The sequence below is a fragment of the Podarcis cretensis genome (assembly GCF_951804945.1).
Source record: "Podarcis cretensis genome assembly, chromosome: 4".
Lineage (NCBI taxonomy): Eukaryota > Metazoa > Chordata > Lepidosauria > Squamata > Lacertidae > Podarcis > Podarcis cretensis.
The window spans coordinates 14,672,894-14,694,452 of NC_137173.1; the positions used below are offsets into that span (position 1 = coordinate 14,672,894).

The window sequence follows — 21,559 nt, forward strand, 5'->3', positions numbered from 1 at the left end:
AGCAGATGTTGGGAGACTCCTCCCAGAGCTACGATTCTCAGAGTGTCTTAAAAACCATCCCCTCTTTCCCAAGGTAGCTTTGAGACTTGTAGCTCTGTGAGGGGAATGAGGCATCTCCTAAAAACTCAGCACTCTACAGATCCCATAATTCTTTTGGGCAATCCATTATGGTTTGAAGTGGTATGATAGTGTATTAAATGCTCGGCACTGTTATGGTTTAATGCATGAAACGGGACTTAGCCCCACACCCCATGGAGGCACTGCAGATATCACAAAGACTTGTCCAACTGGCAGTGAAGTGTGTGAAGTCTACAGAGTCACCTCTTCCAACAGAACGCTCTTCTCATTAGGTCTCTACAAACAGTGGTTGGCACCCAAAGCAAGATAGGGATGGAGCTCTTTCAATGCCATCTGCTCAGCAATTCAGCTTTGCTTTTAACAGAAATCTGCTTACGTTCCACACCAACTCAGAAACAACCAACCTCAATTTTCTTATCTACCATGCTTCAAAAAACTAGACATCTATATAGTCATATGAGTGTGTACACAGTCACCGAACGCCATACATTAATCTCACCCCCTATGTACCCAACCGATCACTGTCTATGCAGACGAGGGCATCCTTTTTTTTAATAAAATATTTATTAAGATTTTGCATAATAAAACAAATCCCAATCAGACAAAACAAAAGAAAAAGACAATCAAAAACAGCACAATCCAACAAGAACAATAAAGCACAATAAAAAACATAAGCGAAAAAAGAAAAAAATAGTAAGAGAAAACAAAAAACAGAGAAAAGACAAAAATCTAGTTTTTGGCTTACTGTCTTTATAACCCTCTTTCCTGACTTCCTCACATCTCCCTTTTCTGTGTTCCCCTTTACACAATCAAATTCAGCAATTCCTTACCCTCTTTCCAATCTTATTCAATGTTATACATTTCAACCTATTATGTCTTCGGTTTTCCTCCTTATATCATTTATTTAGTTTCGACATAATTTTACTCTGGTCTTTTCACCCTTTTTTCTTAAAACATTTTTGCATATTTCTTTTTACTATGTCACTCAGACGAGGGCATTCTGCAGCTGCCATCCTATCAGAAGTTCTGTTCTACACAAGGTCAGAATCCGGCCTTTAGTATGGTGGCACCTAATCTTTGGAAGTCCTTCTTTGTTGCCTGTTCTTTCAGCAAGCCTTCTAAAAAATTTTATCACATCCATCTGGGATTTGAATTGATTTTACATAGGTTTTTTTTTTTTAACCCTGTTCTTATATCACAGAATCAGATTTTGTAGACATGGAAGGGACCATGAGGGTGATCTAGTTCAACCCCCTGCAATGAGGGACTATTTATAACAATTGTTCTTCTATAGGCAATTGTTTTAACTTTTTTTTTAAAAAAAAAATCCGTATCTGTCTTAGATACATTGCAGATCACTTCGGTGATGCCCTTATGGGAAGTGATTTATTTGTAAATGAAATAATAGTATTATTATTGCATACACAGACTCCAGGTGATTACCATTTTCAACTTCAAGTGCTTCCACAAAGCCCCAGCTTTAAGTTTCCCACCACAAGTGGTTTGTAGAATACACGCAAAGGGAACTCGCCACTGCTCGTTCCTCTCTGCTCACTATTGCCAGGGATCTTGGAAAGGCTGTGGTAGAGGGAAAGAATGAGTGCATTGCCCAGTAAATACCAGGTTCAATTCCAGGCATTTCCAGCTAGAAAGACTCTGCTTGAAACCTTGCTGTCACTCAAAGTAGACAATACTTCGTTGAATGAACAAATGGTATGATGAAAGGAAATTTGCATGCATGTTCTAATACAACCATCTGAAATGCAGCAACATCTGGAAGGCCATAATCCCATAATCCTTGGCCACTGGGCCTGGTTTGCTGGGGCTGATGGGCGTTGGTCTCCTACAACATCTGGAAAGCCTCAGGTTGGGGAGGGCTGTTGCAAGAGCTCCTGAACACAGCAGTTTCTTGTGCACAGGGTAGGTTTTTTTGCTATTGTTCAAAAGAGCATGCAAGATCCCACCTGATGTAGTGCGGTCAACTAACAGGCATCAACAAGATCTACCGTTTAGGAGAACAAACCCCATTGTCTTGCATGTTCCTAGAAGGGTCTCACCAAGCAAGTCCTAACCACCCCTAGAATTCCAGACCCATCCAAAAGCTTCTGCAGCAGGCACAGGCAGGCCTGTAAACAAGACCTTTGCACTAGGAGATTCCTCACTCAGAAGTTCTCCTGGAAACGGCAAGGAGCAAACAGGCATTTTGACAGAGTTGAAGGTCTGCAGCCAATTGCCAGCTTTCTTGGCTTCCAAAGACAGACCAACAAAGCTTAGTGAAAAATATAACAAGTTTCAGAATCTAAGCATATTTTCAACGGGAGAGCTTTGTCCAATCCAGAACTGCTCCTCTGCTCACTCTTCAAATAGGCTGTACAGAGACACGGGAGGCACCATGGTCTAAACCACCAAGCCTCTTGGGCTTGCTGAACGGAAGGTCAGTAGTTCGAATCCCCACGTCGGGATGAGCTCCCATTGCTCTGTCCCAGCTCCTGCCTACCTAGCAGTTTGAAAGCACACCAGTGCAAGTAGATAAATAGGTACCGCTGTGGCGGGAAGGTAAACGGGGTTTCCGTGCATTTATATTGGTGGCATTAATATCGCGCCAAAAAAGGTTCCTGAAGGAGTGATCCTGCCGCAGCAGAACTGATCAAACGACATTCAGTTCCATGATGGAAGAAAAGTCATGTATAAATTTAAGAAAATAAATAACACAGTGATGGAAACCAGAGTGCACAGAAATTATACTCCTTCCAAATTATTTTGCCAACAAGAATTTCAAAGTTTGGAAGAGCCCTTTAATCCCAACATATTCTGGAGGAAAATGGTGCAGAGATTGATTGATTGATTGATTTGGAAGCTACATTACCTTAAAAAATGCAAACCACTTGTAGTTGTTCAGCACAACCTCGAAGCCTTGGTTGTAAATTATCGTGAAGAAGCCAAAGTTCCCTTGATCGTCCTGAGCAACATCGAGTTTCTGAAGGTTAACGACAACTTTTTTCTCCACAGCCCCTGGAGAGAAGCAGCAAAGAGAATTTTCACCATTTTTGTGGAGGGGGGGGGGGGGAACCAGGCTGAAGAAGCAAGCTGGCCAATGCACAAATGCAACAGTAACACAGCCCTGCAATTATACACTGGCCTGGTAGGTACAAGGGACCAGGCACTGCAGGCAAGGCTATTGAGCAGGGGCGCCAGAAGGGATGAACAGCCATGTCCTTTTTCTGTGCCCAGCATAGGAATCAAGCGGAGGTGGTAACAGTCTTTATTTCCATCAATGCTTTGTAAACCTCTTTGAAGTTTAAAATAGAAAATCTCTTAACCTTGGGTTAAGAACTTAATTTGTTCTGGTAAAGGTAAAGGGACCCCTGACCGTTAGGTCCAGTTGCGGACGACTCTGGGGTTGCGGCACTCATCTCGCTTTACTGTACAGCTTCCAGGTCATGTGGCCAGCATGACTAAGCCACTTTTGGCGAACCAGAGCAGCGCACGGAAATGCTGTTTACCTTCCTGCCAGACCTATTTATCTACTTGTAGTTTGATGTGCTTTCGAACCGCTAGGTTGGCAGGAGCTGAGACCGAACGACGGGAGCTCACTGCTGACCTTCTGATCGACAAGTCCTAGGCTCTGTGGTTTAACCCACAGCGCCACCCATGTTCTGGAGGTCCACTTTACCTAATGGGGCCTCCCACTGCCGCCAGAGCATCATTTCTGTTCTCATCCTGAAGCAAAGTTCTTAACCTGAGGTACTATTTCTGGGTTAGCAGAGTCTGTAACCTGAAGCGTCTATAATCTGAAGTGTCTGTAACCCAAGGTACCACTGTATCACGTTGCTTGGCTGATCTTTCTCCAAATCATTCAGGACAACACAGAGAGATCTTTCTCCACCCTCATTTTATCCATACACCCCACCCTGTGAGGATTATTAGGCTGAAAAACTGTGTCTGGACCCCGTGAGATTCAAAGCCAGGGAAGGGATTTGAATCCTTGTCCTTTGTTCTGGTCTGACACACTCACCTTTATGAATGGGCTTAGATGCATACAATCAAGGCATGGCCTGAAGGCACGTAACATATCTATTTTGCTGAAGATCATAGAATCTTAGTGTTAGGACCCAAGGGTCATCTAGACCAACCCCATCTGCAAAGCAGGAATCTCAGCTAAAGCATCCATGCAAGAGCATACAAGATAAGCAGCTCTGGGTCTGTCCAGTACCTGGATGGGTTTGATTGACTGATTGGTGGCATTTATACTGCGCCAAAAAGGGTTCCTGAAGGAGTGGGCCTGCCGCAGCAGAACTGATCAAACAACCTTCAGTTCCATGATGGAAGAAAAGTCATGTATAAATTTAAGAAAATAAATGTATTCAAACTGCTGTGTGAAGCAAACCATACTTTATTTTTAAGCGATTCAGGACTTTGGACATGATTATTGCATCATCCAGTTTCATGCCCTTCCAATATAGATGCAGCAGGCGTCTTCTATAACAACTTTTAACAATTTGCCAAAAACTTTTTAATGTGGCGAGGCAATTAATTAATTGTTAGCTGGGGATTTGTGATTTTAATTTTTGACGTGTCTTTGCTCATATATAAATTGTTGTGCATCACCTTGATTTTTTTTTAAGTGAGACTGTGGTATGTCAGTATTTTCTTTTTAACATATACTGTATTTTTTGCTCTATAAGACTCACTTTTTCCCTCCTAAAAAGTAAGGGGAAATGTTCACACATCTTATGGAGTGAATGCAAGCTGTGCAGCTATCCCAGAAGCCAGAACAGCAAGAGGGATTTCTGCTTTCACTGCGCAGCGATCCCTCTTGCTGTTCTGGCTTCTGAGATTCAGATTTTTTCCCCTCTTGTTTTTCTCCTCCAAAAACTAGGTGCATCTTGTGGTCTGGAGCGTCTTATAGAGCAAAAAATACGGTAATTAAAAATGTAGAATTCTGGTCCAATAAGTATTATTTTTAATGAAACTGTGGTAAGTATTTTTCTTTTACCGTACATATAATTAAAAATGTAGAATTCAGGCCCAATAAATATTTCCATTTCTGCTGCTTTAAGTTGTAAGACATAAAACCTAAATTTTAAAAACTGCTGTCTGCAATCATATGAGGGTCAGAAGGAAGGCAAACTGCATTGTTCACTCTTTCAGGCATAAACTTTCTGACCTTGTGACCATGACTAATGTAGAGAACTGCTGATGTAAAAAATAAATAAAAAACACAGTTCCCTTCAGCAAATCACCATTCCCCTTTTGACCATTTTCTATCTACGTCCTCCTCTGCACTTCAGACAAAGTGGCCAACATCCTGAGAGGGGTGAACCATGTTCTCCAATAAGTACTGGTGTTATTAAGACAAGCGCTTCCAATAAAACCAAATTTGACCCAAATTGGAGCTGCCTGTAGACCCAAGCAATCCAGTTCAAACAAAACCCACCCTCTGCAAACAGGGGCTTGTAAGTTTTAGTTAGAGATAGACATATCCAATTTCGTTTGCTAAACCACATTACACACAGGGTTAATCTGAGGTGCAGCTGGACATATTTTGTGTGGCATCACAAAATAAATAAATAAATGAGTGTGCAATAAGTTTCTGTGCAGCTGGGCAAATGGGATTCAACAAGGTGCGAAGTAGCTTCTAAAAAAAAGAAATAGACAAGAGAAGATAAAAAGAGCACAAAACAAAGACAAATGCTGGTTCCTTTCAAATCTTCATAACCTTATACAGTGGTACCTCGGGTTACATACACTTCAGGTTACATACGCTTCAGGTTACAGACTCCGCTAGCCCAGAAATAGTACCTTGGATTAAGAACTTTGCTTCAGGATGAGAACAGAAATCGCATGGCGGCAGCAGGAGGCCCCATTAGCTAAAGTGGTGCTTCAGGTTAAGAACAGTTTCAGGTTAAGAACGGACCTCCGGAACGAATTAAGTACTTAACCCAAGGTACCACTGTACAGATAGCACAGGGGTCAGCAACCTTTTTCAGCTGTGGGTCGGTCCACCGTCCCTCAGACCATGTGGTGGGCCTGATTATATTTTGGGGAAAAAAGAATGAACGAATTCCTATGCCCCACAAATAACCCAGAGATGCATTTTAAATAAAAGGACACACTCTGCTCATGTAAAAACACGCTGATTCCTGGACTCTCCGCGGGCCAAATTTAGAAGGCGACTGGGCCGGATCCTGCCCCCAGGCCTTAGGTTGCCTACCCATTGTTAACAGAGAAATCTGAGGGCTCCCTTGGACAAAAAACAATGACACCAGCCAGGAATACAAGAGCAAAACAGTAGCCAGTAGGCTTGGTCTTTATTGAACAGGACTCCTATATCGCAACAGGACTCCCACCTGCCACAAGGTGGAACAAGATGGAAGCCTCGAACAAAAGAACCCCCAAACTTTTATTAGCTACTAATCCCCATGTTACACCCCCCCAAACTACATCACTCATACATCACAGTTACATCATGAAAGGGGAGGTCTGGTGGCAGTAATCTGAGCATCCTGGACCCTGCCCCATGGTTCTCCTTGCCCTCCACCAAACACTCATCAAGTGTAACAAAAAAGATATTTACATTTCCCTGTTTCCCAGCCAAGTTAATCACACCCTTTTGTCTTCATCTGGGTTTGTTATTTCTGGAATGGCTACCTGTCTGGCACTCAGGTATCAGGATGCCAGGGGTTATCACTCAGGAAGAGGGGCTGCTGAGTAGGTGAGTTTACATGTCTATATGAATTTCTGAAGTTTTCCCAGTGAGCCAGTACATTTATCAGTGAATTGTTATATTTGGTATTGTGCAGCAAAGGCCCTTTGAATAGATAGGAAGAAACTGTGATGAAGTGTTTTGTGGGGACAAATCACAAAGGTCACAAAAGTGATTGTGCTGGTTTTGGTAGTGGGCTGCATGTGCATGATATCTGCTGGAGGGGCAACCCCCACAACCTATACATAAATTCCTGCAACAATATTATGGGACTAATTCCTTGACTACTCAGAGCCGTTTATTTACTCAGACTGAACTCTACTTAAACAGGCCATGTTCAGTCATTACATGCTGGTACAAAATAAACAGAAGGTCACACCACTGTGCCATGGCGCTTCCTCTCACGTTGCCATAGGATCGTAGGATGGTAGAGTCGGAAGGGACACCAGGGGGTCATTTAGCCCAACCCCTTGCAAGGCAAGAATCACAGCGATGCTGAACTTGCTAAGATGCCTTTTGCTTCGAGACGGGGTTGGGGCTCAGCGTCAGTCTTATTGTTTGTGAGGGAGCCTCACTACCCAACTACAGGTTAAGAAAGGGAGATATTTCCTTCCCCTGAATACAGTGGTACCTCGGGTTACATACGCTTCAGGTTACATATGCTTCAGGTTACACACTCTGCTAACCTAGAAATAGTGCTTCAGGTTAAGAACTTTGCGTCAGGATAAGAACAGAAATCGGGCTCCGGTGGCAGCAGGAGGCCCCATTAGCTAAAGTGGTGCTTCAGGTTAAGAACAGTTTCAGGTTAAGTACGGACCTCCGGAACCAATTAAGTACTTAACCCGAGGTACCACTGTACTTAATTCGTTCCGGAGGTCCGTTCTTAACCTGAAACTGTTCTTAACCTGAAGCACCACTTTAGCTAATGGGGCCTCCTGCTGGTGTGTGATTTCTGTTCTAATCCTGGAGCAAAGTTCTTAACCTGAGGTACTATTTCTGGGTTAGCGGAGTCTGTAACCTGAAGCGTATGTAACCTGAAGCGCATGTAACCCGAGATACTACTGTAATGAAATGGTGGGGAATCCATTTACTCCCCCTCCCATGGGCGTATCCAGGATTTTTGTTGGGAGGGGGGAGGCTTTCGTTAGTGGGGCAGATCCACAGATTTCTACTGATTTCTACTGATTTAGAAAAGCGGCTACCCCGCCCCCCCAGGCTAAGCTCATGCACCCCCTTCTTTCCCAGATACCTCTATTTTTTGTACCCTCCCCGTCGCTTTCATTTCCCCCAATGTCCTGGCCTTTCCACCTTTCTCTGATTTTTTTTTTCTTCCTTCCTGTCACTTTCTCTGTTGATTCTTATCTTCCTCTTTCAAATTCTTTCAGCTGCAAAAACCGGGGGCGGGGCGGGCGACTGCTAGCTTGTGCAATAGGGGGAAAAAAGCTGAGAATAAACATTGCATATAGTCCTCCCCCTCCAATTTCTTATTCTGATGTAATGCATACAATCAAGCTATATACAAGCTGACTCCAGTCGCCAGCCTAAAAACAACACCAAAAAAATCAGCAGAGCTCCTGCGTCTTTAAACAGCTGCACTACAGACAAACTTTGCTGGGAATTTTTTATCCTGTGTGATAGGAATTTTGAGGTCTTAGATATATGGAAATGTTCATAAATGTAGTAACCAAGCACGTACATATATGAGCACAGGAAGGCCAACCTGGAACCATTTTGATTCCTAAACTGAGCCAATGTTTTCTCTGCAAGGTCAAAGTGGGAAACCTCCCCATTGTCTCTTTCCTCACAAATCCTGTCTTAAGGGCACATTTAAGATATGAATAGGGTGTGAGCCTGTGACCTGGCCCAGGAACTAAGTATTTATCATTACAAAAGACTGGCCAGGCTACCCAGGCAATCCAATCAAGTAACCTGCCGGACAGGAGATAAACAATGACAGGAGAAAAACAACATTCAAATTTCTGTTTTAAGACCACCTTTTTGTGACGTAGGTGTGATGTATCGGAGTGGTGGTCTTAGGTTACACCCCTTCTGTGACGTACGTATGTATGATGTTTCTGGGAGTGGTCTTGATCTAGGTAAAGGTACCCCTGCCCGTACGGGCCAGTCTTGACAGACTCTGGGGTTGTGCGCCCATCTCACTTAAGAAGCCAGGGGCCAGCGCTGTCCGGAGACACTTCCGGGTCACGTGGCCAGCGTGACATCGCTGCTCTGGCCAGAGCCAGAGCCAGAGCCAGAGCCAGAGCCAGAGCCGCACACGGAAACGCTGTTTACCTTCCCGCTGGTAAGCGGTCCCTATTTATCTACTTGCACCCGGAGGTGCTTTCGAACTGCTAGGTTGGCAGGCGCTGGGACCGAGCAGCGGGAGCGCACCCCGCCGCAGGGATTCAAACCGCCGACCTTTCGATCGGCAAGTCCTAGGCGCTGAGGCTTTAACTCACAGCGCCACCTGCGTCCCTCGGTCTTGATCTACAGGATAGCAATTTCAAAAGTCTTTATAAGGCCTTGCGCACCATTTTTCTGGGTTCCTCCTCTCTCCTGCGGGTGAGGGGAGCACCCTGTTGCAACAGATCAATAAAGATCAAGCTTACTAGCTGCTTTGCTTCTCAATATTCTCTGGTTGGCCTCTGTTATTCTCTCCTACCAATAGGGAACCTATGTAAGGACTCTATATGGGCTCCTGGATACCCCATAAGGGAAAAGGGCAATTTTTGTTTACAACACCTGGCAACAAAAAATGACACCCTCTTTTTGGTTTAAGGGTAGGACGGTCTTATCAGATGGAAGTAGACCCTGATTCACAAAGAATCACAGAATTGTAGAGTTGGAAAAGGACCATAAGGGTCATATAGTCCAACTCTCTGCAATGCAGGATTTTTTTTTTTTTGCCCAAGTGGGGCTCAAATCCATGACCCCAAGATTAAGAGTCTCTTGTTCTGCCAACTGAGCTGTCAGGTGGGCAGGAAACATTCTCTGCCCAGCACACACAGAGACCCTGCTAAGAAATGAGTTGTTAGTATGCTAGTGCTGCATAGCACAACCCCAACAGTAGACCATAAGACAGACTGGGAGAGGGATTTAACTTCAACAAAGACAAAGAGTCCATTTTCCCAGCATGCCAGATACCTGCACTCATGCACCCAGAGTGTTGAAAAGGAAACCCCCACCCACCCATTTTTTTCCAACCACAGCATGCATGAAGGTTGGCTCTCTTCTTTATGCATTCAGCTGCAGGACCTTTTAGGGTAGTTCTCAAAAAGCAAACCTGAAGGAGCGTCTCCACCCCCATCATTCTGCCCGGACACTTGAGGTCTAGCTCCGAGGGCCTTCTGCTGGTTCCCTCGCTGCGAGAAGTGAGGTTACAGGGAACCAGGCAGAGGGCCTTCTCGGTGGTGGCGCCCGCCCTGTGGAACACCCTCCCACCAGATGTCAAGGAAATAAACAACTATATGACTTTTAGAAGACATCTGAAGGCAGCCCTGTATAGGGAGGTTCTTAATGTTTGATCTTTTACTGTCTTTTTAATATCCTGTTGGAAGCTGCTCAGAGTGGCTGGGGAAACTCAGCCAGATGGGCAGGGTATAAATATATATCCTGCCAGCCTAGCAGTTTGAAAGCATACCAGTGCAAGTAGATCGACAGATACCGCTGCAACGAGAAGGTAAATGGCGTTTCCGTGCACTCTTATTATTATATTTCAAGCGGGGGAAACATGCAAAACAAAGTAGTAGCTGGAAGGAACAGAGTTTGCCCTGGAAGGTCATCCCCTTGGTTTTTAATATCCCGAGGCAGGATGGGGTTGTGCAGCAGTAAGGAAAACATCTTTTAATTTTCCCAAGAGCACTGCATGAGACTCAGGGTCGCTTTGAGCAAAAGTTTCCTGCATTGCAGGCGTTCCGGCTAGTTCACCTCCTACGATTCTCCTCCCTTCCCTCCATGTCTGGAGCAGAAACAAGGCTGGGAGCGTCTACCAACGACCTGTTGCTCAAGAAGGTTTAGATAAGAACAAAAGCAAAAAGACAGCCTTGCTTCTGCGGTAGAAGATGTGACTCATTAACAGAACTGGAGGTTTTCATGTGTGAAGAGCTGAGTCACGTGTGATATTGCAGAGATAACTAGCTCATAGTGTACTAGTTGAGTATACTCCAATGAAGTTGAAGACATATGCTAACTTGTTAAGCTTGAGGCCAAGATGGAGCCTCAACACAGAGCAGCAGTATACCTCTAAATACAGACACGGGGGGAACCACAAGCACCTGTTTTCAGCCCCACTAGTGAGCTTCCCAGAGAATTTGGCTGTCCAAGGTTGTAGGAGGGAGAGAAATGTCCAGTTTTAGATCCATTTTGGCCTTGAGAAGGTCAGCAAACATTACAGTGGTACCTCGGGCTAAGTACTTAATTCATTCCAGAGGTCCATTCTTAACCTGAAACTGTTCTTAACCTGAAGCACCACTTTAGCTAATGGGGCCTCCTGCTGCTGCCGTGCCGCCGGAGCACAATTTCTGTTCTCATGCTGAAGCCAAGTTCTTAACCTGAAGCACTATTTCTGGCTTAGTGGAGTGTGTAACCTGAAGCGTATGTAACCTGAAGCGTATGTAACCCGAGGTACCACTGTATGATCTTAAGGCGGGAGGGGAAGCAGCTAAGAAGTTAGAAACTTGTAAAGCCCCAATGATTTTTTTAAAAGGGGAGTTTGAACACGCGTTCAATCTGTGACCCTTCTAAAGCTTGCTTACTTTTGCTTTCTATTCCATTTTATTTGCACAGCATTCTACTTTCTGTCGCTGTGAAATCCAGACCCCTTCCTCCGCTCTGAACTCGCGAAATAAAATAACCCGTACCGAGCGGAGTTTGAAAACCGAATGCAAAGTTCAGCTTCACCTCCAACAAGGAAGGAGGGGGTTTCCTGAAAATGATCCTACCCAGCAGATCTCCTAGGTAGGAAGTAAACCCTCCGAGAATACAGTGAGATTTACTTCCGAAGTCAACGAAACGAAATCTCCCAAACCGCGCAGCTAGGCTGATTCGCCGGATGTTTTCCAAACTTGCCTTTCTCTTTGTTGGCGTTGTTTTATTGGGGGAAGGAAAAGAGGTCAGAATGGAGAGCAGTAACGGGAACAAGAAACGGGGATCGCTCCTGGAGGCGGAGGAAGTTGGAGAGGGGGAGCGCCCTGCCCTGCGCGCTGTCACTTACCCACTTCGGAGCAGTTTATGTGCCGGCTCGGGGATCCGTGCCCCCTGCCCACCTGGAAAACCCAGGTGCCCACTAGGTCCTCGAAGGTGCAGTTGGCCGGCGTGTCGGCCCAGCTCGGCTGCAGCTGGACGAGGAAGAAGAGGAGGAGGAAAGCCAGGCGCCGCGCCAAACGCCACATCGTTGCGCCTCGAGGTGCTTGGCACGGAGGAGGAGAGCGCGCGGGGGATCAGCGAGGGGAGCAATGGGGGAAAAAAAAAGAGGCGACCCCCTTCCCCGCTGGGCTTAAATCTGTCCCCGGAACGGCGGGGCCCTGCTAGGTCCGCCCCCCGGGCATCACGTGTGAAAGGGGGCCAGGCGCTTCCTCCTCTCCGGCTCAGAGCAGCCGAGCGCAGAAAGCGGCCTCCTTTGCGCGGAGTCCTTTATTCCACCTGGTTCAGCGTTGGCCGTGCCGAAGGCTTGGCTCCACGTCAAATTGGGAAGGGGTCACCACGGTCATCTAGTCCAACCCTCACGCAATGCAGGAAACATTTGGCCCCGCGTGGGTGGGCACTCGAACCCACGAGCCTGAGATTAAGAGTCTCGTGTTCTCAACAGCAGTGGTTCTCTTAAAAATATATATATTAAGAATTCCAACTTATCAAATTATCAAAACATATCATCTTCATTATTCCACCCTTTTTTCCTCGCCACCTCCCCAAAGAGCCCTGCCTCCCTCCCCCCCCCAGACTTCCTTCAGTTCCTCTCTCTGATTTCTCAATAAATGTTATTCTCTGCCTATTGTAAAATTATATAAACCCTAATATTATCTATCTATTATGTTAACAATCAATAAATTTGTGTATGTTTATTCAAAACCTGCCAAGGAGTCCAATTCATTTTGTTGTCTTTTTAAGTAGTTTGTAAAAAGTTCCCATTCTTCTTTGAAGTCACAGTTGTCCTTGTCTCTCAATTTGTATGTCAGTTTCGCCAATTCTGCATACTTCATCAGTTTTTCTTGCCATTGTTCTTTCGTTGGGGTTTCCTCATTCTTCCATCCTTGTGCTCTCAAGACTCTTCCCGCCGTTGTAGCATACATAAATAAATTCTTTATTTTCCTTGGCAGGTCTTTTCCTACCATCCCTAACAGAAATGCTTCTGGGTGTTTTTTTTACAAATGTTAATTTAAACATTTTCTTCGATTCATTATATACCATTTCCCTTTTTTTTTTTTAAAAAAAAAAAAAACTCTCTGCATTCCCACCACATATGGTAAAAGGTCCCTTCTTTTTCTTTACATTTCCAACATATGTTTTGTTGGTTTTCTGCTCTCTTCACTGTGCAGCGAAATGCTTGTCACAAGACAATGTTTACATTCCAGTCAGAGTTGCTGTTGGAGTTTCTCACGGGAAAGGAGACTGGATGTGACGTACACTGGTTTCCTGTTTTTCACTGTTCACACTGTGTTTTCTCCGTGCTTTAGAGGAGAGAGGATGCTTTCTCTGCTCCAGCAGAGGCAAGATGTTTTTCTGTAATCTACCAGCTTTGAAGTGTAAATAAAGTAATATAGAGTATGTGGCACGTACTCCTCATCATTCCGCTGTGCTTGGGACACTGCAAATTCAACATTCCTGACCTGGTTTTATACATTATTGCTATCTGTACTGGTGTTATATACCTCAACAGCCGTGGTTCTCAAACTTTCCCCCTCCGGGTCAGGTATTTGCTTGTGCCATGCCGAATTTTTTAATTGGTAATAAATACATAGGAGAACCAAAAAAAATGAAAACACTCCTAGCAGTGCTTGATTTAGAAGCATAGTATTGTACTGTTGGAAGAGACCACGAAGGCCATTTGGCCTAAGTCCCTGCAATGCAGCTCTTCTTCCTCCTCCTCCTGCATTCTCTCTGCTCTCCTACTGCTTTCGGTAGGGTTTCTTTTTTAGTTAGTGTATTTGGAGATCTTGGCCTTTTCTGCCCCCTTCATCAAGAGTTCACAGCACATTTTTAAGTTGGTCAAACTTTAGGAGCCATTGTCTACTCAGATGTCCTATTGAATTCAAGGGGGACTACTCTCAGGTAGGTGTGGTTAAGAAAACAACCAATGACACATGGATCAAGCCCCACTCTTGAGATGCAAGAGCCATGTCACTTATCTGATTTTTGCAAAAAATAAATAAATCTCACCCTACTTTTAGTGGTGAAACACAAAGCCAAAATCTCTTTGGTTTAGAATGCCACAAGCCTCAACACTTTTTAAAGGGTTGAATTCATTACTGATTATATTCAGAAGCAGTAAAGTTACAGGAAGTTTTGAAATCGCAGCTAAAATGCCATGCAATCTGACACACCCAGCGAGTGGCTTTTTAATTCAGTCATCCTATTCCTTGTCTGTGTTTGCAATTATACTATATATATATATTTACATGGCTGTTTATTTTTATATATTTTAAGATTTTATATATGGATGTTTTATATAAAAATTAGGCACTTGTAACGCCTAATAAGGGGACGCAGGTGGCGCTGTGGGTTAAAGCCTCAGCGCCTAGGACTTGCCGATCGAAAGGTCGGCGGTTCGAATCCCTGCGGCGGGGTGCGCTCCCGCTGATCGGTCCCAGCGCCTGCCAACCTAGCAGTTCGAAAGCACCTCCGGGTGCAAGTAGATAAATAGGGACCGCTTACCAGCGGGAAGGTAAACGGCGTTTCCGTGTGCGGCTCTGGCTCGCCAGAGCAGCGATGTCACGCTGGCCACGTGACCCGGAAGTGTCTCCGGACAGCGCTGGCCCCTGGCTTCTTAAGTGAGATGGGCACACAACCCCAGAGTCTGTCAAGACTGGCCCGTATGGGCAGGGGTACCTTTACCTTTACCTTTAACGCCTAATAAAGGTCTGGAGGAGAAGAAGAAGAAAAATTCAACTGAAATATGGATAAATAAGAACAGGTACTGTACAGTTGTTGAAGATGACCAGAGCAGTTTGCAACAATGTCTATATTCTTACATCAACAGTAACTAAGTTCAGCCTGTGGTTGAAGCAAAGACTGTAGATGCCTTATGCCTTCCCCCCATTTAGTTTCCCACTCACCACAGTGGCGCCATCACAGGTCTGTCCTGTGCAATGCTTGATATCTCTGCAGGAACATGCCAAGGTGTTCTTTAAGTAACTCACTTGTGAAGGACATGCATACAGTGAAAGACATGCTTGGAAAAACCTACAAAACGCGTGCGTGTTGCTATTGTGCCATAGCGGAGAAATGCTGCCAATTGTTCCTGCTTAAGTATGTCCTTGGTTTTATCATCATTTAATGTGAAGGAGCTGACTCGGGAAATATTCTGCTCATAACGCTTAATGATTCGTTTTGAATGGAACTGTGTGTGCACTTTGCATCGCGAGGAAGAGTGTTTGAGACTGGATTCTGGAACTGTGATGTGACCAGACCCAACTCAAGCCACACATACAGCAGCAACCAAGGATAGAAATTACCAGTTCACACAGGGCTAAAGCACTAGATAGGCTAACTCCTACTCCAGGACCCTCATCTGCAGATTCTTTTGCCTCCTCCCAGGACCTCACTGATTTTGGAAGGAGTGGTAAAGACATGTTGAGTGAGCAGTATAGAATCATAGAACTGTAGAGTTGAAAGGGACCCTGAGGTTCATCTAGTCCAATGCCTGCAATGCAGGAATATCAACCAACATTTCCAAGACAGATGACCACCCAACCTCTGCTTAAAAACCTCCAAGGAATAGCCATGGTTGGCCAATTGGTGCCAAAGAAGGATAGAACTTTTTTTATGTATGCGACAACAGCAGCAAGAATACTTATCGCAAAATATTGGAAGACACAAGATCTACCCACTCTGGAAGAATGGCAGATGAAGATGATGGACTATATGGGATTGGCAGAAATGACCGGCAGAATCCGAGACCAGGGAAAAGAGTCGGCGGAAGAAAATTGGAAGAAGTTTAAAGACTATTTGCAGAAATATTGTAAAATTAAAGAATGTTAGAATGATGTTGGATAGAAATTAAGTGGTTTCCAGCTGTAATGCTCAAGAGACATGGAAAATAAGGTTCTGAAATAAGTAAAAACTAATGGTGAGGATTTGCTGAACTAATAATTTGAATTGGAATATAAGAAAGGGAGGTATGAGGAGGTCTGGAAAATAAGTTAAAAGAAAATAAGTAAATGGAAACTCTATGTGTTTTTAATTGTTTTTATTTTTGTATTTTTGTGTTTTTGTTGTTTCTTTTTGTTTTGTTTTACATTGTATTATTCTTGAAAACTTCAATAAATATCTTTTTTTTTTAAAAAAAAAAAACACACCTCCAAGGAAGGAGAGTCCACAGCCTCCCGAGGGAGACGGTTCCAATGTCAAACAGAGCTCTTATTTGTCAGAAAGTTCTTCCTGATGTTTAGTCAGGAATCTCCTTTCTTGGAACTCGAATCCATGGGTTTGGGTTCTAGCCTCTGGAGCAGGAGAAAACAAGCTTGCTCCATCTTCCATGTTCCATCTTCCCTTTAGATATTTGCAGATGACCATCCATGGGCGTAGCCAAGGGGAAGGCAGGGAGGGGAAGCTGCCCCTGCTAAATCAATAAAAATATATACAGTGGTACCTCGGGTTAAGTACTTCTGGAGGTCCGTTCTTAACCTGAAACTGTTCTTAACCTGAAGCACCACTTTAGCTAATGGGTCCTCCTGCTGCTGCTGTGCCACTGCTGCACAATTTTTGTTCTCATCCTGAAGTAAAGTTCTTAACCTGAGGTACTATTTCTGGGTTAGCGGAGTCTGTAACCTGAAGCGTCTGTAACCCGAGGTAGCACTGTAGCAAACAAGTTTTGCTCCTCCCCAACAAAAGGCCTGCCCCCCCCCAACAAAAATCCTGGCTACGCCCATGTGACCATCATATCTCCTCTCAGTCTCCTCTTACCTAGGCTAAACATATCCAACTCCTTCAAGCATTCCTTATAAGATTTGGATTCCAGGCGTGTGATCATTTTGGTTGCCCTCCTCTGCACACATTCCAGCTTGTCGATATCCCTCTGAAACTGTGTCCCCCAGTACTGTACACAATATTCCAGGTGGGGTCTGGACAAGACAGAATATAGTGTTGCTATTACTTTTCTTGGACACTACTGTTGATGCAGCCTAGAATAGCACGAGCTTTTTTTAGCTGCCGCATCACATGTTAATTCATGTTACGCTTGTGGTCTACTGCTAGATCCTTTTCACATGTCCTGTTGGCAAGCCAGGTGTCCCCCATCTCATTTTGGTGCATCTGGTTCTTCGTGCCTAAGTACAAAACATTACCTTTGTCCCTACTGAAATTCAGTTTTCCAATCTTTCAAGGCTATCTTGAATCCCCGTTTTTTTCTTCTGCAGCATTCGCTACCCTTTCCAGTTTTGTGTCATCTGAAGTCTTGTTGATCATCCCCTCAAATAATCGTCTCTGCCCAGTTCCATGATGGGGATGCAGATTACACCTTTTCCACTGTTCAGATCTATCATTTGATGAGTGAACAAGAGGCAATAATGCTCCCTTCTTAGCAGATCAGCACAGATCATCTTACTGTGGGGCAAGGGGACTTGGTGGAATGTATATGCAAAGGGTATAAATAATATAATAATATAATAATAATTTATTATTTATACCCCCACCCATCTGGCTGGGTTTCCCCAGCCACTCTGGGCAGCTCCCAACGGAATATTAACAACACGATAAAACATCAAACATTAAAAATTTCCCTAAACAGGGCTGCCTTCAGATGTCTTCTAAAAGTCAGGTACGGTCATACCTCATATTATGTTTACTTCAGGTTGTGCATTTTCAGGTTGCGTTCCCGCAGCGACCCAGAAGTAACGGAACGGGTTACTTCCGGATTTCTCTGCTCGTGCATGCGCAGACGTGCAACATGACATTACGTGCATGCACAGAAGCGGCAAATTGTGATGCGTAGACGCGGGTTGCGTTCTGTTCAGGTTGCAAAGGGGCCTCCAGAATGAATCCCGTTCACAACCAGAGGTACCACTGTAGTTGTTTATTGCCTTGACATCTGATGGGAGGGCGTTCCAAAGGGCAGGTGCCACTACCGAGAAGACCCTCTGCCTGGTTCCCTGTAACCTCACTCCCTCGGAGCTGGACCTCTGTGTCTGGGCTGAACAATGGGGGTAGAGACACTCTTTCAGGTATACTGGGCTGTAAAGGTCAGCACCAGCATCAATTCAGTGCTTGGAAATGTACTGGGAGCCAATGTAGGTCTTTAAGGACCAGTGTAATATGGTCTCAGCGACCACTCCCAGTCACCAGTCTAGCTGCCGCATTTTGGATTAACTGCAGTTTCCGGGTCACCTTCAAAGGTAGCCCCACGTAGAGCACATTGCAGTAGTCCAAGTGGGAGATAACTAGAACAGGCATCACTCTACTGCAGGCAGGTAGGTTCTCAGCCTGTGTACCAGATGGAGCTGGTAGGCAGCTGCCCTGGACACAGAATTGACCTGCACCTCCATGGACAGCTGTGAGTCCAAAATGACACTGCATGAGAGTATACACCCATCACAAGAATGCACCCCTTGCCATGGGCTGTAGCTCAGTAGCAGAACATTTCTTTGTGTGCAGAAAATTCCTGTTTCAATGCCTGACATCTCCAGGTATGGCTGGAAGAGAGTTCCTGCCTGAAACCTGGAAGAGCCACTGCCAGTGTAGACAGTTCTGAGCTAGATAGACTAGTGGGAGCCAGTGTGGTGTAGTGGTTAAGAGTGGTAGACTCGTAATCTGGGGAACCAGGTTCGCTTCCCCGCTCCTCCACATGCAGCTGCTGGGTGACCTTGGGTCAGTCACACTTCTCTGAAGTCTCTCAGCCCCACTCACCTCACAGAGTGTTTGTTGTGGGGGAGGAAGGGGAAGGAGAATATTAGCCGCTTGGAGACTCCTTTGGGTAGTGATAAAGCAGGATATCAAATCCAAACTTTTCTTCTGATCCAGGTTCCTCACTCTTGCACTGCATCCAAGGTGGCCCCCAACATGCACATTTGGACCTGATTCGAGTTCTCGCATCCTTGATCAACTCCCCTCAACAGCCCAGAGTCTCATCCCTTCCCTCTGCCCCTTGTCTGCATCACTAATGAATCTTATCCTCTCTCTTTCTCCCTCAACGCATCCATTTGACACGACTTCAGTGGGAACCAGAGTTCTTACTTGTAAATTTGCTGATTGCTGAGGGCTGCAAAATGATAATGAGAGAGCTGAATGCTGATTGGAAATTTCAGATTTCCAGCTAAAGCAAAAACAGCCAGACAAGCAAGCGACCAACCTTTTTTAAAAATAATAATAATATAGTAATTAAAACTGACATGCAAAATCCCATTACTCTGGAAACTGCTTGGAGCTCAACTATGCTTTTATGCAGAGGAGCTGAGGAGGAGAACAGAGCCTTTCAGTGGCTTTGCTGTACAGGTGTTCTGACAGGCAACAGCATGCAAAGAAACGAGTTTGCAGATGGCGAGGACTAAAACTGAAGCAGGTGGCAATCTGCACATTCACCTTTCTGATTAAAAAAGGGGGGGACAGTGTCTTTTCTAGCAGGCCTGCACAAGTTACCAACTTCTCCCCACCCCCAAAAAACAAAACACGGTGTATAATTAAATTACGGAACTTGCCCCCCCGGGAGACAGTGATGGACCCCAACTTCCATGGCTCAATGCAATAACAGGCATCCTGTTTTCCTGTCGTTTTGCACTGTAGGATTCCCTGGAATCTTACACTGACTTCGTAGGAAAGTGATGTATCCTGCAGTCCAAAGAAAAGAACAAATGGATCGAGGAACAGCAGAAATGACAGAAAGATACAGAAGGCCAGGACCTGTAGTTTATTAAGGGTGCTAAGAGTTGTTGGGGAACCCGTATTCCCCTTGCAGAAGTACAATTCCCATCGTTTCCTGCAGAGGTAAAATCAGGATTTTTTTCACCTGGGTCAAAGACCCAGTTTGGCACTCCCCAACGTGCAATTGTGTACACACATACAGAGGCTGGGAGCTTTGACAGCGCCCCTCTTGGCACTTGTAGCTATGGCACAGGTTTCCTGTGAAGAGGGATTGATTGCTAAAGCACTCTGGGCATTGTAGTTCTGTGAGGGGAAATGAGGCCTTCAGACACTTTCTGCACCCTTATCAAACTATAGTTCCCAAGATACTTTGGAGGAAACCACTACTGTTTAAAGCGTTGTTGTTGTTGTTGTTGTTGTTGTTGTTGTTGTTGTTATGACTATTAGAGTTTATATACCACCCTATACCCAGAGGTCTCAGGGCAGTTCACAGAAAAGGCCACAACATATATAATCATAATAAAAACAACAACCCAATAACACACCCACCCACCCAGAAAAGAGCCACATTTTAAAAGGGTATAGGATGTCAGACAGATCAACCAAAGGCCTGGTTAAAAAGAAACATTTTTGCCTGATACCTAAAGGCGCCAGATGAACTTTCCTGGGGAGAACATTCCACAGATGGGGAGCCACTGCAGAGAAGGCCCCGTTCTCGTTTTGTCACCCTCTGGACCTCTCGAGGAGGCGGCACATGAAGAAGGACCTCAAAAGATTATCTCAGGGTCCAAGTAAGTTCATATGGAAAGAGGCGGTTCTTGAGGTAATGTGGTCCTGAGCTGCTTAAAGCTTTATAGGTCAAAACCAGCACTTTCAATTGGGCCCGGAAACTAATTGGTTAGCCAGTGCAGACAGACCAGGATTAGTGTAATATGCTCAAAAGCATCATGCTATGATAATGCTTTAAATGTTATGGGCAAATGGGTCCCTGATTTTTCATCTACTGTAACTTACCCTTTCTGCTATAGTATATCACATTTAGATTTTTTTGTATGCTTTTATGAGCAAGGGAGCGCTTGAAGGAGCTGGGTATGTTTAGCCTGGAAAAGAGGAGACTGAGAGGAGATGTGACAGCCACCTTCAAATATCTCAAGGGCTGTCTCATGGAGGAGGGAACAAGCTTGTTTTCTCCTGCTCTGTAGGACTCTAACCAGTGGCTTCAAGTTACAACGAAGGAGATTCCGACTAAGCATCCGGCAAAACTTTCTGACAGTGAGAGCACCTCCCACGAGAGGTTGTGGACTCTCCTTCCTTGGAGGTTGTGATTCTTGGGGAATTTTGGAGCTTTTAGACACCAGGATATCTCTAAAAAACCACAGAAGTTTCTGTGAATTAACTGCTAAGGCTCATAGTTGAAGTTTGTGTGCTGTTTTCTACAGAAATATTTCCCGGCACAGTATATCTAGATATAGACAGATATAATACAATCTGAGAAGGCCTTGCCCAGTCACAACAGTAAAGGTGGACATCCCAAGGTTGGATGGCTATCTGTCATGGATGCTTGAGCTGAGATTCCTGCATTGCAAGGGGTTGGACTAGATAACCTTTGGGTCCCTTCCAACTCTAAGATTCTACAATCTGCTGTTTGCTTAGATGGTTCTAAGCAAAACAGCAACTCCACGGCATGGGGTTGTTGGTCCCTCCCCCAAATTAAGTTTTCAGTTTGCTGATCCTTTCCTTCCATTAGGGTGCAAAACTACTACTATT

General features: G+C 44.8%; 1 protein-coding gene across 1 annotated transcript in view; it reads right to left on the reverse strand.

Moving 5' to 3' along the window:
- The window catches only part of CTSC (cathepsin C), a 34,851-nt gene extending 22,249 nt beyond the window's left edge, over nt 1–12,602 (reverse strand). Inside the window, exons 1-2 of the mRNA XM_079973915.1 lie at nt 11,997–12,602; nt 2,945–3,090 (exon numbers count right to left, since the gene is read on the reverse strand). Of these exons, the coding sequence (XP_079830041.1) occupies nt 2,945–3,090; nt 11,997–12,174 (324 nt within the window). The 5' untranslated portion in view covers nt 12,175–12,602. The remainder of the gene's footprint in view (nt 1–2,944; nt 3,091–11,996) is intronic.
- Between the last annotated feature and the right edge of the window lie 8,957 nt (nt 12,603–21,559).